Raw genomic sequence first — 13,309 nt, 5'->3', positions numbered from 1 at the left:
TCTGGATAATATTTGGCGAAAGAAAGGAGGTTTCTTACGCTGGCCTGGCTCAGTCTCCGTCTTTCCAAAGTGCAGCAGATGGGGGAGAGAAAACGGCCCCCGCTCCTTCGGCCCCGCGGCCAAAACAACGACAATAAACCCTCTGTGCTTCAGGCGCCCGCAAATAAAGAAATAAAACGGCGTTTGAGGGGGGAAATAAAAGCCCGGCGCAGCGCCGAGGGCTCCAAAGCACCTGAGAGCCCTCGCTCCGCTCCCCCTTCCTCTCCCCGAGAATATGAAGGCAAAAAAATGATGAGGAGAGATAATTGCCCTCCCCAAATACCACTTGGTTGACACCAGCCGGGCCAAATGGCCCCTTTTCTTTTGTGAACGCTTCAGGCGACCTCCTGTTTTAACTTGAATTGAACTTGGACTTCCGACCAGACAGGGGCCCTAAATTGAGGCAGATATTTTATTTGTCTGTCGCCGAATCGCTGAGTCAAGGAAGAAATACCTCGCGCGCGGGGGCCGGCGTGGAAATAATAACAATAATTAACGGTGGGGGATTGCCGAGAGCTGGGACATTCCGCAGGGGCTGTAAAAAAAGAGGGGGGAAAAAAAGAGGGGAAAAAAGCCCTTATTCGCCTCAAAAGGTGGTGTCGCCGCGAGGAGAGGGATGGGAGGAAGAAAAGGGGCTGCGGGATTCTGGGAGTCCCTCGACGAGCTGCCAAATCCCCCGCGTTGTCCCCCCTCAGCTGAGTGGGACCGAGAGGTATTTATCCCTTCGTAGCTTTAGCGGGGGGTTGGAGGGGGGGGAAAAAAGGGGTAAAACGCGGTAATAGGGCCACGAGGTCGGAGACTGAGAGGTTTGGCTTCGCAAATCCACCTCTGGCCCTGCCTCGAGGCCAGGGATTTTATGGATTTCCATTTATATATTTTATATATTGTATTTATATGTATGTAATCCATGTAATTATTTATATATTTATATACTTCTTTATATATCTTTATATTCATATCTTTATATTTATATATTTATATTTATGCATTTATATTTTATATATTATTTTATGTATTTCCCCCTTTTCTGCTTAGTAAAACACACAAAAAACCCTCACCCTCCAGATTCAGGAACCCCTTCCCCCTAAGCTGGGGGGGTACTGGGAGGTACTGGGGGGGGCTGCTGGGCTGGCAACTAAAAACAAAAAAAAAAAAAATCGAGAAAACCTCTGAAAATAAAGCCCGAGGGCGGATCTGAGCCGAACAGGTTGCAGGAACCTGACAGGTTAGGAAGGAGAAAAGCCGGATGGTCTCGGGTCAGGCTCAGCTCCCCCCCCGACACCCCCCGATCCCACCCGGGCTGGGGGGGCGAGGGGTGGGAGCGACCCGAGCTCGTGTTCCCGTCCTTGGGGCGTCTTTCCCCGCCGCTCTTTTGCTCTTTCGGAGCGTTTCAATCAAAGATTCGCCCGTGGGGGGTTTAATTTTCTTTTTCATCCCCCGTATAAACACCTCCAGTGCGAGAGGGGGGGGGAGAATCGGTGACAAACTCAGCGGCCGGGACGAACCCCTCGGGTTTTCTATTTTATCCGCTTTTTGAGGGTGTTTTTTTAGGGGTTTTGGAGCGAGTCGGGTTTTTTTCCCTTCTGGACGCGACGCCTCGAGGCGGGGAAAAGCGCATTTAATCTTGTTTTGCCGAACTGTCGCTGTTGCAAGAAGGCGGCTCGGGCTCGGCCGCAGCCTCGCCGGGCGCACGGATTCCTCTCTGAGCTGAACCGGGGAGGTTTGAAGCTTTCCCTACAAAATAAATAAATAAATAAATAGAAAACCAAACAGGCGGCACGCAAAGTTTGGGGAAAAAAAGTCGGGTTTGGCTTTTATTTATCCAAAGCACATTTCGAACGAAGCCTGGGAAAACTTCCCTTGGATTCCTCTGCAAGAATCCGAGATTGAGTGGAATGGTTCCTTCGCTAAATTGGTATTCCGGTGGGAAAATCGTGCGTCGATCTCAGACTTTCTCATCCAACGGGCTCTAATTTCCCTGAGGGCTCAAAAGCTAAAATTCCCCTTCTTTATTTCACCCCCTCCCCCCAAAAACATAATGAAAAAGAACCTTTTCTTTCCAAATCTAGGTAGGGATTTCTTTTTTTTCTCCCCTGTGCATCGCGGTTTTAGAGGCACTGGCAGCAGCTGGAGCCGATTTTCCTTCCATAAAACTCATACCTTGGCCATTTTCCTTCGTATGGGAGAGTTCTGGAGGTGGGAAGAAGCACAAACACGTTTATTTCCTTCAGAAAAGCTGGGATCGAGGAGGGTTTTTTTCCTAATCTATAAGGCAACAATGAAGGGGGGGGGAAGGGAAAGACAAATACCCACGTGCCGCAGGTTTGCGGGGAATTATTTCCATTTCTTTTTTAAAATTGGGTTTGCTTTTTTTTTTCTTTATTCTCATCTTGACCTTTTTTTTTTCTTTTCTTTTCTTTTTTTTTTTTTTTCTTTTTTTTTTTGATCTCCGGGATATGTGGGTGATAAAAAGGTATTTTTACATCAAACTCCTCGGCTGATTCGTCTCCCTCGGGGTGAGATTTCCCCGGCCTTGACTTGGAGCTCCCTTAGAGGAGCCCGAATGTGCTCCCGAGGTGTTTTGGCCACGTTTCGGTATTTTCAGGGCAACAGTCACAACTGGGGCAGAAATCCCTCTTTTGGAAGGTTTTCCCTGAATATCGACGAGTCCAAATCAGCCTTTCCCAAAGGCGATATATTGACAACCTCGGTATCTCCGGCTGCAAACGCGTTCACCTGCAAAAACCTGAATTTCGGTGTGGGTTTGTGTTTTTTATAAGGGAAAAGTGGCGGTAAACGCCTAATTTAAAGGAGAGAGGGTAGAAAACTGCCTTAAAGCCCGGCAGCTGCGGTATTGGAGATAAAATACTGAGAAACAACTTCGCAGAGCGGAACACCTCAAGGACATGTAGAATTATATTTTTCCCCTCATGGGCTGGGAGATGAATCGGTTTCTCTCTTCCTTCCCAGCAGGAATTGAAAGAAGGAAATAAATACACTGAATTTCTCCCGGGAACTGCCTTCAAGACGGCAGGGAAAGGGAAGGGGGAGCGGCCAGACCCATCCTCGTCTGCAGAAGAGGGAAAATTCAGCTTCTTTCTCCTCGGTGCTCGCAGAAGGATCCACATAAATACCCCTTTCCGGAGCCGCCGTGAGGACGCGGAAAGGGAATTTATCAGTCCATATTATTTGTTATCGATCCGTTCGCCCCTCTGATTTCCCTAATTTAGAAAGTGTCGCCGAAAATGGGGTGTTTGGGGGCGGTTCGGGAACGGTGCGGGCTCTTCCAGCCTTTGTTGTGCAAAGGCACAAGTAGAGGAAGATCAGGCTTCAAAAAGACCTTGGGGGGAGTTTTTTTTGGGGGGAAAAAATGCTATTAAAACCCACCCCATCTAAGGAATGGGTCTCACTTGTGCTCTGATTTCTGAGCGCTCCTTCCCCTCTCCCTGGTTGTCATTTGTGGTCCCCCCTCTCCAAAGCGGTTCCACCTCTGGGTGAACCGCCACCAGCCCTGAGCTGCTCTGGGGGCTTTGACCCCCCCGCCGCCCTCCCTCAAAGCTCCCAAATTAAAAGGAATTCTTTAAAAAGAGCTGCCTTTTTTTTTTTTTTTTTTTTTTAAAGGAAATCCTCAATTTCGCATCTAAAGGTTGCTTTGTACCTCGACCCCTCTCAGCCGCTGACCCTTCCCCAGGAAACCACCACTCGAAATGAGATTTTCCTCCTCTGTTACCTCTACAAAAAGCCCTTTCCCTCTTGTTTACTTCTGTTTTCTCTTCTATACTTCTATTTTCTCCTGTTTACTTCTCTTTTCTCTTCTTTATTTCTATTTTCTCTTGCATTCTCCTATTTTCTCTTGTTTACTTCTATTTCCTCTCTCTTTCTTCTATTTTCTCTTCTATACTTGTATTTTCTCTTATTTTCTTCTATTTTCTCTTCTTTTCTTCTATTTTCTCTTCTTTTCTTCTATTTTCTCTTATTTTCTTCTATTTTCTCTTATTTTCTTCTATATTCTCTTGCATTCTTCTATTTTCTCTCCTTTACTTCTATTTCCTCTCACTTTCTTCCATTTTCTCTTCTTCACTTCTATTTTCTCCTCTTCACTTCTCTTTTCTCTTCTTGACTTCTCCTTTCCCCCCTTTTTTTTTCCTTTTCCTCCCCTTTCCTTTAGTTTTTCCCTCGTTTCTCCTCTTTTTCCCCTCATTTTCTCCCCCCTCTCCCCGAATTTCCCGCCTGGAGCCCTCGCTAACCCCCCGAATCCCAAACCCCAGCGTTCCAGGGAACCGATATTTCCCGGCGGTGCCCAGTGGAAATGTTGGGATTATTTGGGATTTCTCTCGCTGTCGCCTTCCTCAGGGCTTCCCACCTTCCCTCCCGATCCTCCTCTTCCACCCTCGCCATAAATCTTGGCATTTTTAACATTTAATCCCGGCGCGGAGCGGACATGTGCTCCCCAATGTTAAACCACTTCATAAAAATTAAAGGCGCAAAGAAAAAAAAAAAAGAAAAAAGAAAATAGAAACCGGCGAGGTCGCGTTCGGCTCCCCCCCGTCCCCCACCCCCGACGTGGTGAACACCCGGCTTTCATTTACGTCTCATTTAGTCCTCGGCTTCTTCCATCGCCCCCACGAGCCGTGTGGTTCTTGGGATGTTCCTCCTGGATCATTTCGGGCTGGACTCGGCAGCACTTCGTGGGACACAAAAGGATGCGGGCACGGCTTTTTTAATTAATTTATTTATTTATTATTGTATTTCACGTATTTATTTGATTTTATCCCATTGCGCTTTACGCAGCATCGTATTTTATTAAATATTTCCATTTTACCCATCGTTTTAGTTCAGCAATATTTTTATTTCGCTCCATTTTATTTCATCCCATTTTTTCCATTGCCTGGCATTCCACGCCGCTTATTTTCCCATTCCGTGCCATTCCAAACCTATTATTTTCCCCACGTTTCGTTCCGTTCCGGGCCATTTTTATTGTTTTTTATTTCAATCCCGCTTTTAAACCCGGGTCGAGGTCCCTGCAAGGTTCTCCGGGGTCGCATCCCCGACGCTCCCGGGGACCCGCCCGGGCTCCTTCGCCTTGAACTTGGACTTCGACGGCTCTTTAGGACGCCGAAAATGCCTCCCCGAGAGCTCGGAGCGGGGCGGGTTCAGCGAGAACTCGCCTTCGCCCTTCCAGGGGCTCCCCGCGCCCTTTGGGCTCCCCCCTCCTCCGGGATTTGGGGTTTATGGGGGTTTTTTTTTGCCTTTTTCCAGTTGTTTTTGCTGCTGGGACGAGCTGGAAGATGATGAGGCGGCCGCCGAAGCGCCCTGGGAGGGGGTGTCGTCCCCCAGACCAGCGGGATTTTGGGGTTCCGCGCAGCGTGAAGGGCTCTCCTGCCCCCCCAGAGCCGGGGAGGGGCCATAGGGACGGGCGGGGACCCTCTGGAGGTCCCTTCGGAGGCCTCCACTCCCCACGGCCCCCCCAGGAAAATCCGGGGTGGGGGAGAAAGGCGGCGCAGCCGGAGCTCCCCTCCCTCCTCACGGCCTGAGCACTCAGGTCCTGAAAAATGGCATTTTCCCCCCTTTTTCCCCTCTATTTCTATGGATTTTTGGGGGTGCTGAAGATCTCGGAGCTTCCTCCCTCCCTTCATAACTCCTCCCCGGGGATTCCCCGAGGTTTGGGAGACCCTCCCTTGGTCCCTTTTCACCCCCAGCCCCCAACCTGCCGGTTTTCCGTGTTTTTCCCCCAATTCCCTGGCAGCCCAGGGAACTAATTCCCATTTTTAGAATCAATCACGGATCAGCCTGGACCGAGAGACCCACCCCCCCCCCCCCCGTGCCCCACCCCTCTCCATCCCTCCCCCCCCCGCGCCGCGATTCTTATCAGCGAATTATTAAACATCAAAAACCATCCCCGTGTCCTGAATGGGGGAAAAATCAAATTATTTCGGAGTCTGGCAGGAAAATTGGGGGGGGGGTGGAGGGGGGCGTTTGGGCAGAGTTTTTTTCCTTTTTTAAATTATTTTTTGAGTTGGGAGGGAAAGGGGAAGGACCTCGAGAAGGAAAAAAATACTCAACAGGTTCCACCGCTGAGTAAAAAAAAAAGGGGGGGGGGAAGGAATGGGGCGGTGGGGGGGTTGTTGCTTGTCGTCCTTTTTGTCCGCCCCCCTTGAAGCTTCGGGGGGTGGTTGTTCATCGTTTCCACTTGGAAATATCGCTGGGAAAGGGGGGGGGGGGAATATGAGGAGGGGAGAGCACAAGGATAATCCCCTCCCCCCTAGACGCGATCTATCGGGGAGGGGGTTGGTGGGGAGGGGCTTGGTGGGGAGGGGGTTGGTGGGGAGGGGGTTGATGGGGAGGGGTTGATGGGGAAGGGGTCGATGGGGAGGGGGTCGATGGGGAGGGGGTCGATGGGGAGGGGTTGATGGGGAGGGGTTGATGGGAGGGGTTGGGGAGAGGTTGATGGGGCAGGGGGTTGATGGGGAGGGGGTTGATGGGAGGGGTTGGGGAGGGGTTGATGGGGAGGGGTCGATGGGGAGGGGGTTGATGGGGAGGGGTTGATGGGGAGGGGGTTGATGGGGGAGAGGGTTGATGGGAGGGGGTTGATGGGGCAGGGGGTTGATGGGAGGGGGTTGATGGGGAGGGGTTGATGGGAGGGGGTTGATGGGGGAGAGGGTTGATGGGAGGGGGTTGATGGGGTAGGGGGTTGATGGGAGGGGGTTGATGGGGGAGAGGGTTGATGGGGAAGGGGGTTGATGGGGAGGGGGTCGATGGGGAGGAGGTTGATGGGAGGGGTCGATGGGGAGGGGGTTGATGGGGAGGGGGTTGATGGGGAGGGGGTCGATGGGGAGGGGTCGATGAGGGAGGGGGTTGATGGGGAGGGGTCGATGAGGGAGAGGATTGATGAGGAGGGGGTTGATGGGGGAGAGGGTTGATGGAGAAGGGGGTCGATGGGGAGGGGGTTGATCGGGGAGGAGGGGGTTGATCGGGGAGGAGGGGGGGTGTCTTTCCAGGGAAGCCTCTGTGCCCCCCCCACCCCGCGTTGCCTCGAGGGGGCCGTGGGGACACGGGGGGGGTCGGAGGGGGGGGGACGAGACGCTCTTTGTGCCGTGCCCCCCTCCCCCCCCCAGCGCTCCCGACGGGGCGGGAAAAGGGAGGGGGGGGGGCAGGAACGGGCCCTTCTCGTCCAATGAGGGGCCCGGGGGGCGGGGCCCGGGGGGGCGGGGGGGGCGGGGGGGCGGGGCCGCCGCGGATTTTCTTAATGGAGCGGCGGCGGCGGGGCCTCGGCGCATGCGCGCGGGGCGCCGATATGTTGGGGGGGTCGCGGCGCGGAGCTTCCCCCGACGGCCGCCGAGGAAGAGGAGGACGAGGAGGAAGAGCCGGCGGAGAGAGGAGAAGAGGAGGAGGAGGAGGAAAAAGAGGAGGAGGAGGAGGAGGAGGCGACGGCGGGAGCAGCGCGGCATGACATGACGGCGCCGCTCGGGCTCCCCCCGCGCTGGCCCGACGGCCTCGCCTGCCGCTGCGAGGACGCCCCGCGGGAGAAGAACCGCATGGAAGGGCTGGGGCACTGCCGGGAGATGATGCCCCACGCGGGGCTCGCCGTGCCCACCGCCCCGCCGCCGCCGCCGCCGCCGCCGCCGCAGGGAGCCGCGTACGCGGAGCTGGCGGCCGCCGAGCCCCCCCGGCAGTGCCCGTCGGGGGCGGCTTCCAGCGCGGCGCTGGGCTACGGTTACCCCTTCGGGGGGGGCTACTACGGCTGCAGGTTGTCCCACTCCCACGGAGTCAACTTGCAGCAGAAACCCTGCGCTTACCACCCCGGCGAGAAGTACCCCGAGGCCGGCGGGCCCCTGCCCGGCGAGGAGCTGCCGTCGAGGGCCAAGGAATTCGCCTTTTATCCCGGTTTTCCCGGCTCCTACCAGGCGGTCCCTGGCTATTTGGACGTGTCGGTGGTGCCGGGGCTCGGGGGTCACCCGGAACCGAGACACGACGCTTTGCTTCCCATGGAAGGCTACCAGCACTGGGCTCTTTCTAATGGCTGGGATGGGCAAGTGTACTGCTCCAAAGAGCAATCGCAGTCCGCACACCTCTGGAAATCACCTTTCCCAGGTAGGCTCCTCCGGGAAGTGGCGTGCTCGCCTGTTCCCGACCGCCGGCTCCCCCGCGGAGGGGTGGATGTGAGTGCGAGTGGATGAGTGTGCCCATATATCTCTCTATACGTACACGGATAGATCCGTGTGTGCCTGTATATGTAATTAAAGGGAAAGAAATGGCTCTGGAATGCCTCCTGTGCCGGGCAATGTGTATGAACATGTATGGAAAGAAGGTGAAGCAATCATTTCTGAATCAAAATACACGCCGTGAGCTTGCTTGGAAAGTAACTTCGCCGTTTAATTCCTTAATTCTTCCCTTTCTTCTTCTCCTCCCTCCTCTTGCCTCACCTAAGAAGAGTCTCTCGGTGCCTTCTCTTCATCTTTCCCTCTGCTCGCCGCACCTCCATATGCAGAAAGCTTAAAAAGGGGAAAATAATAATAATAATCATAAACCCATCTCGAATGGTTCGGTCGAATGAGAATTGTCGGGGGCTGGGACAGTAAATCATATCGCAATTACACACAATTATAGGAATAGGTGTCAAGTGACAAATGAATCTGTTTGGAGAGAAGGAGGGAGGCAGAGGGGTGGGGGACCGGCGGGGCATCCTGCCCGCCTGACAGCCCGCGGGCGGCCGGGAAGGCAAAACCGTCTCCTTGGAGCATCTTTTAACCCAGTAAATGCCTCGCTCCCTTCCCCTCCCGGTCCCCCCGGGCCCGGCGGCAGCGGCGGGAGGAAGAGGGGGGTGGTGGGCGCTGCCTCCCGCTGCCTCTGCCCAGGCTCCTTCCAGTCCCCCCCGTCCCAGCGCTGGGTGGGGAGGGACGCGGAGGGGTGTGAGTGGAATAACCGCAACAAAGAGGGGGACACGACCCCCCATCCTCCCGGGGGGAGAGAAGGGACGCGTCGCCTTAGTTTTGGCGGGGGGCGATGTGTGGGGACACCGCCTTATTTATCTTCACGGGGACAAAGAGGGGCGGAGGATGAGCTTTCCCGGGAGCTTTTTGGGGACACGGAGCGGGGGAGAGAATTTGGCAATGCATCGTCGGCTGCATGATGCGAGCAGGAAGGTTTTGGGGGGGGGGGGGTTGTCCTCGGGTTGACACTGCGTTTGGGGGAGCTGCCACCCCAAGCGCTTTATCCCCACTTCGCCTGCGTCTCTGGTGAACCCCCCTAAAGGAGAATCCTGCCTCCCCCCAAGGAGCCGAACGCCCCCAAAGCTCCCCACTTAGCGCCCTGTCAGCCATAATTGGGGCCGCGCTGCCTGCGAGCAGAGCTCGCCTCCATCTTCCTGCTCCTGCCGGGCGGGTCACACCTTTGCGGCGCGGAGCTTCCATGCCCAGGTCACCCCCCCCAAACGCTGCCAGGGGGGCTGGGAAGGGGCCGAGGCTGCCAGAAAGCTTGGGGGGCAGCTGTGCCCCCCTCCCAGGAGCGGCAGAGCGGCGGTGAAGGTGCTCCCCGAGCCCCCGCTGAACGCCTTCCCCGCAGCCCCTCCGAGCGCGGAGCATCTCCCCTTCCCCATCCCCCGCCAGAACGGCTGGAGGGAGGCGTGGGGATTATTGGGATTATTTTTGCTGGGTTTGCCCCTTCCGAGGGGCTTTCTGGGCTGCACTGGGCGGGTGAGGGGCTTGGGGGGCGGGAGAGGCACTTGTTTCCGCACCAGGCTCCGTGTTGGGGCTGCTCATCTGCGGGGACCCCCGAGGTTTTAGGCTGGGGGGGGGGAAAGAAGGGGGGGAGAGAGGAGAAAAAGGAAGAAGGAGACAGGGGAGAAGCTCTGGATCTTATCGAAATTCTTTCGGTTTGGAAGGTCCCTTTGATTGCCCGCACAATCTCAGCCTTCGGGTTGTCCTGTTTACCAGCGTGAGAGTGTAGCCAAAAAACCCAGGCTTTCACCCCGTGAATTATTACTGTTACGTGATTATTCCCATTATTCTGGTGTTATCCACCTTTGCTGGATGCGTTTTCTGCCTGTCCTATCTCTTTTTCCCCCGCTTTCTCCCCCTTCCTCTTCGCCCGCATTCCTCCACACTTCATCCTCCTTTCCCCCTTTCTTTCTCTCCCCGACTCTCAGAAATTCTCCCCCCAACTCCCCGGGATGTGGTTGCCCCCCTTTCTTCCCCTCTTCCTTATTTTTATTTATTTTATTTATTTTTTTATTTTTTTTTTTAAATCCAGACGTGGTCCCCTTACAACCCGAAGTCAGCAGCTATAGGAGGGGACGGAAAAAAAGGGTCCCTTACACCAAAATCCAGCTGAAGGAGCTGGAAAAGGAGTACGCGGCCAGCAAATTCATCACCAAAGAGAAGAGGAGGAGGATTTCGGCCACCACCAACCTGTCTGAGCGCCAAGTGACTATCTGGTTCCAGAACCGGAGGGTCAAGGAGAAGAAAGTGGTGAACAAATCCAAGACAGCGCATCTCCACGCCACCTGACAGGGGATGACTTTGGAGGAGAAAGGGGCAAAGAAAAGGAAGCAAGAAGCGTAAATATTTATCTGGTAGTTCGTATGATCGCATCATCGGGATCCTGCTGATTCCAAGTCATTATTTAAAAATAATCGTCATTAAAAAAAACAAACAACACAAATACCGACATTCACAAGTGCAGACGCGCGTGTTCTCCCCCCCAAAAAAAAAACAAAACCCACCACACTGAGCGCATCTTTGATTTATCCCTTCGCCCAGCTCTGACTGTGAAACCTCCCGGTTTTTGCTCTGAGAAAAAAACAAACAAACAAAAAAAAAAAAAAGAAAAAAATCCATCGATAAGGTTTAACTGTGTATATTTTTAAAAGGAAAAAAAGAATTAATGAGCTCAGAGTGTAGTTAAAGGAGAGATGTCGCCGTGTGACGCTGTACAGTCCGATCCCCCCCCTCGTAGCTCGGGCCATTTTCACCCACCCAGCGATGTGTAAATGTGCGGAGAACCCCCGGCAAAGCTCCGTCGGCTTCGTTATTTTCTCGGCGCTAGGGACGGAAAATAAGGAATAAAGGGACGGAAAATAAGGAATAAAGGGACGGAAAATAAGGAATAAAGCTGCTACCGTGGGGAGAAAACCATTGCTCGGGGTCGCTCCCACATCCCGACCGCCGGGTTTGAGGGCCCGGCTGGGAGCGAGTTGCTCCACGAGGCTTTTTTTTGGGTGTGTTCTCAGGGGGGTTTCTGTATCTCTGCCAGAAAACTGGAATGTCTCTTCTCCGCTGCCAAGCCGGGAAATGCACAGTGTTGTCTTTGGGGTTTGGTTCTTTCCCTCTCTCAACCGGCTCATTATCCACAGTGTTCCCTGGATATGTAAAAGGAGGTTTTTTGGTTTTGTTTTTGTTTTTGTTTTTAAATGTCTTGTATATGTATATAAATCGTGGTGTCCAGATGACTTGTACCGACTGCAGATGACATTTCTTAGAAATAAATATCTTTTTTTGTTGTCGTTTCGCCTGGAGAAAAGGCTCTTTGTGCACCTCTTTGTAGCCCTGCGCTTCTCCCATCCCTCCCTCCAGCCGCCTCCTTTCCCCACCGCTGCAAAAACCGCCCGGGCAGGAGCGTCTGCGGAGAAAGGATGAGGGAAAAAGGCTGCAAATTCGGCAAATTTGGGCCGAAACCGCTTAATATAGGGTTTGCTTAAAGCAGGCGAAGTTTGCGAGGGGCAGATGCGTTGAAAAAGCGGAGAAAATAAATCCGCCGAGATTGAACCAACAAAGCGCTTTTAAATTTAATTTTTATCTAATTTATTTTTATTTAATGTTATTTTATATTTAATTTCATTTTTATTTAATTTCATTCTTATTTAATTTCATTCTTATTTAATTTCATTCTTATTTAATTTTATTTTTATTTCATCTCATTTTTTTATCCCATTCCATTTTTATTTCATTTCATTTTTCTCTCTCTCCCTCCTTTTCTTTTTTTCTCTTCCTTATTTTCCTCCTCCCTCCTTCCACAATCACCCCGAAAACGCGATGACTTTGCGGGGGACGCCTCCAATCTCTTGAAATCGCCCTCCCGAAGGACGCGTTTCTCGAAATCCGCGCCCGCGGATCTTCCGCGGGAGAGAAATAACGAGCGAGGAAATTGTTTCCGTAGGCGCGTCCCAATCTACCTCAATATCTGCGAGATTTAATTACCTCGTTAAATGATCCGGAGGGGAGGGGAAGAGAGAGAGGGGGAGAAAAGGCTTTTAAAGGGATGTGACCTAAAACAATGTTAGTGCGGGGGGGATTCGCGTTTGGATTTTGGCGTGAGGGGAGGACAAAAAGCTACGGGGGGGAAAAATCGGCGTCGGTGTCCCCCGAAATGCGCGTGTGGGTGCTCGGAGCGTTCAAACTGCTGTGCCTAAGTGGATGGAGATAATATACATATATTTATTTATACGAGGGGATATAACGGCGCGTGAATATAACCGAGGACGTCCGCTTCTTTTTATGATATGGGCGTCGGTATATATATATATTTTATATATATATATGTGCTAAGTGTAGGTGTGAGGGGCTTGGCAGTGGGGGTGTCTTTGCCTCTGGGTCTGTCGCAAATCACGACCTGTCCGTGCTATATATAAATTTATATATCTGTGTATTTGGGGCGAGTGCAACCCCCTGCGCTGGTCCTGCGGAACGGTGGGGGGATGATATGATTGTTTTATATCTATATATGAGTGTTATATATATAAATGTATAGGGATAGATCATCATGGGCAGGTGCAGCCCGCTGGGCTATCGGAGGAAGAGGGGTGTAAATCTCATTTAGGGTCCCTGCAGTTGTGTACAGGGAGAGTGTGAGGCTGTACCTATGGAATGAGTGCCTGTACCTATGGAATGTGTGGCTGTACCTATAGATTGAGTGGCTGTACCTATAGAATGCATGGCTGTACCTGTAGTGTGGTTGTACCTATAGAGTGTGTGGCTGTACCTATGGAATTTGTGGCTGTACCTATGGAATTTGTGGCTGTACCTATAGAATTTGTGGCTGTACCTGTGGAATTTGTGGCTGTACCTGTGGAATTTGTGGCTGTACCTGTGGAATTTGTGGCGGTATTTATAGAATTTGTGGCTGTGTTTATAGAATGAGTGGCTGTACCTGTATAATTTGTGACTGTACCTATAGAGTGAGTGGCTGTACCTATGGAATGTGCGGCTGTACCTATAGAATTTGTGGCTGTACCTATGGAATGAGTGGCTATATTTATAGAACGGGTGGTTGTACA

General features: G+C 52.6%; 1 protein-coding gene across 1 annotated transcript; it reads left to right on the top strand.

The window, feature by feature from the left end:
* The first annotated feature begins 7,490 nt into the window (after window positions 1–7,490).
* On the top strand, window positions 7,491–10,710 carry HOXC13 (homeobox C13). Its single transcript, XM_064638783.1, has 2 exons — window positions 7,491–8,130; window positions 10,288–10,710. The coding sequence occupies exons 1-2, from the start codon at window positions 7,491–7,493 to the stop codon at window positions 10,542–10,544; spliced, it is 897 nt and encodes a 298-aa protein (XP_064494853.1). The 3' UTR covers window positions 10,545–10,710.
* Window positions 10,711–13,309: the final 2,599 nt, after the last annotated feature.

Source organism: Pseudopipra pipra, chromosome 30, assembly GCF_036250125.1.
Source record: "Pseudopipra pipra isolate bDixPip1 chromosome 30, bDixPip1.hap1, whole genome shotgun sequence".
Classification (NCBI taxonomy): domain Eukaryota; kingdom Metazoa; phylum Chordata; class Aves; order Passeriformes; family Pipridae; genus Pseudopipra; species Pseudopipra pipra.
Note: the sequence above shows the minus strand (reverse complement) of the source record. Positions and strands in the feature narration are given on the sequence as shown.

Bases quoted from the DNA above. Each gene is read 5' to 3' on its own strand.
- HOXC13 (XM_064638783.1), top strand. From the start codon at position 7,491: ATGACGGCGCCGCTCGGGCTCCCCCCGCGCTGGCCCGACGGCCTCGCC. The intron at 8,131-10,287 runs GTAGGCTCCTCC...TTTTAAATCCAG, and splicing joins CTGGAAATCACCTTTCCCAG to ACGTGGTCCCCTTACAACCC.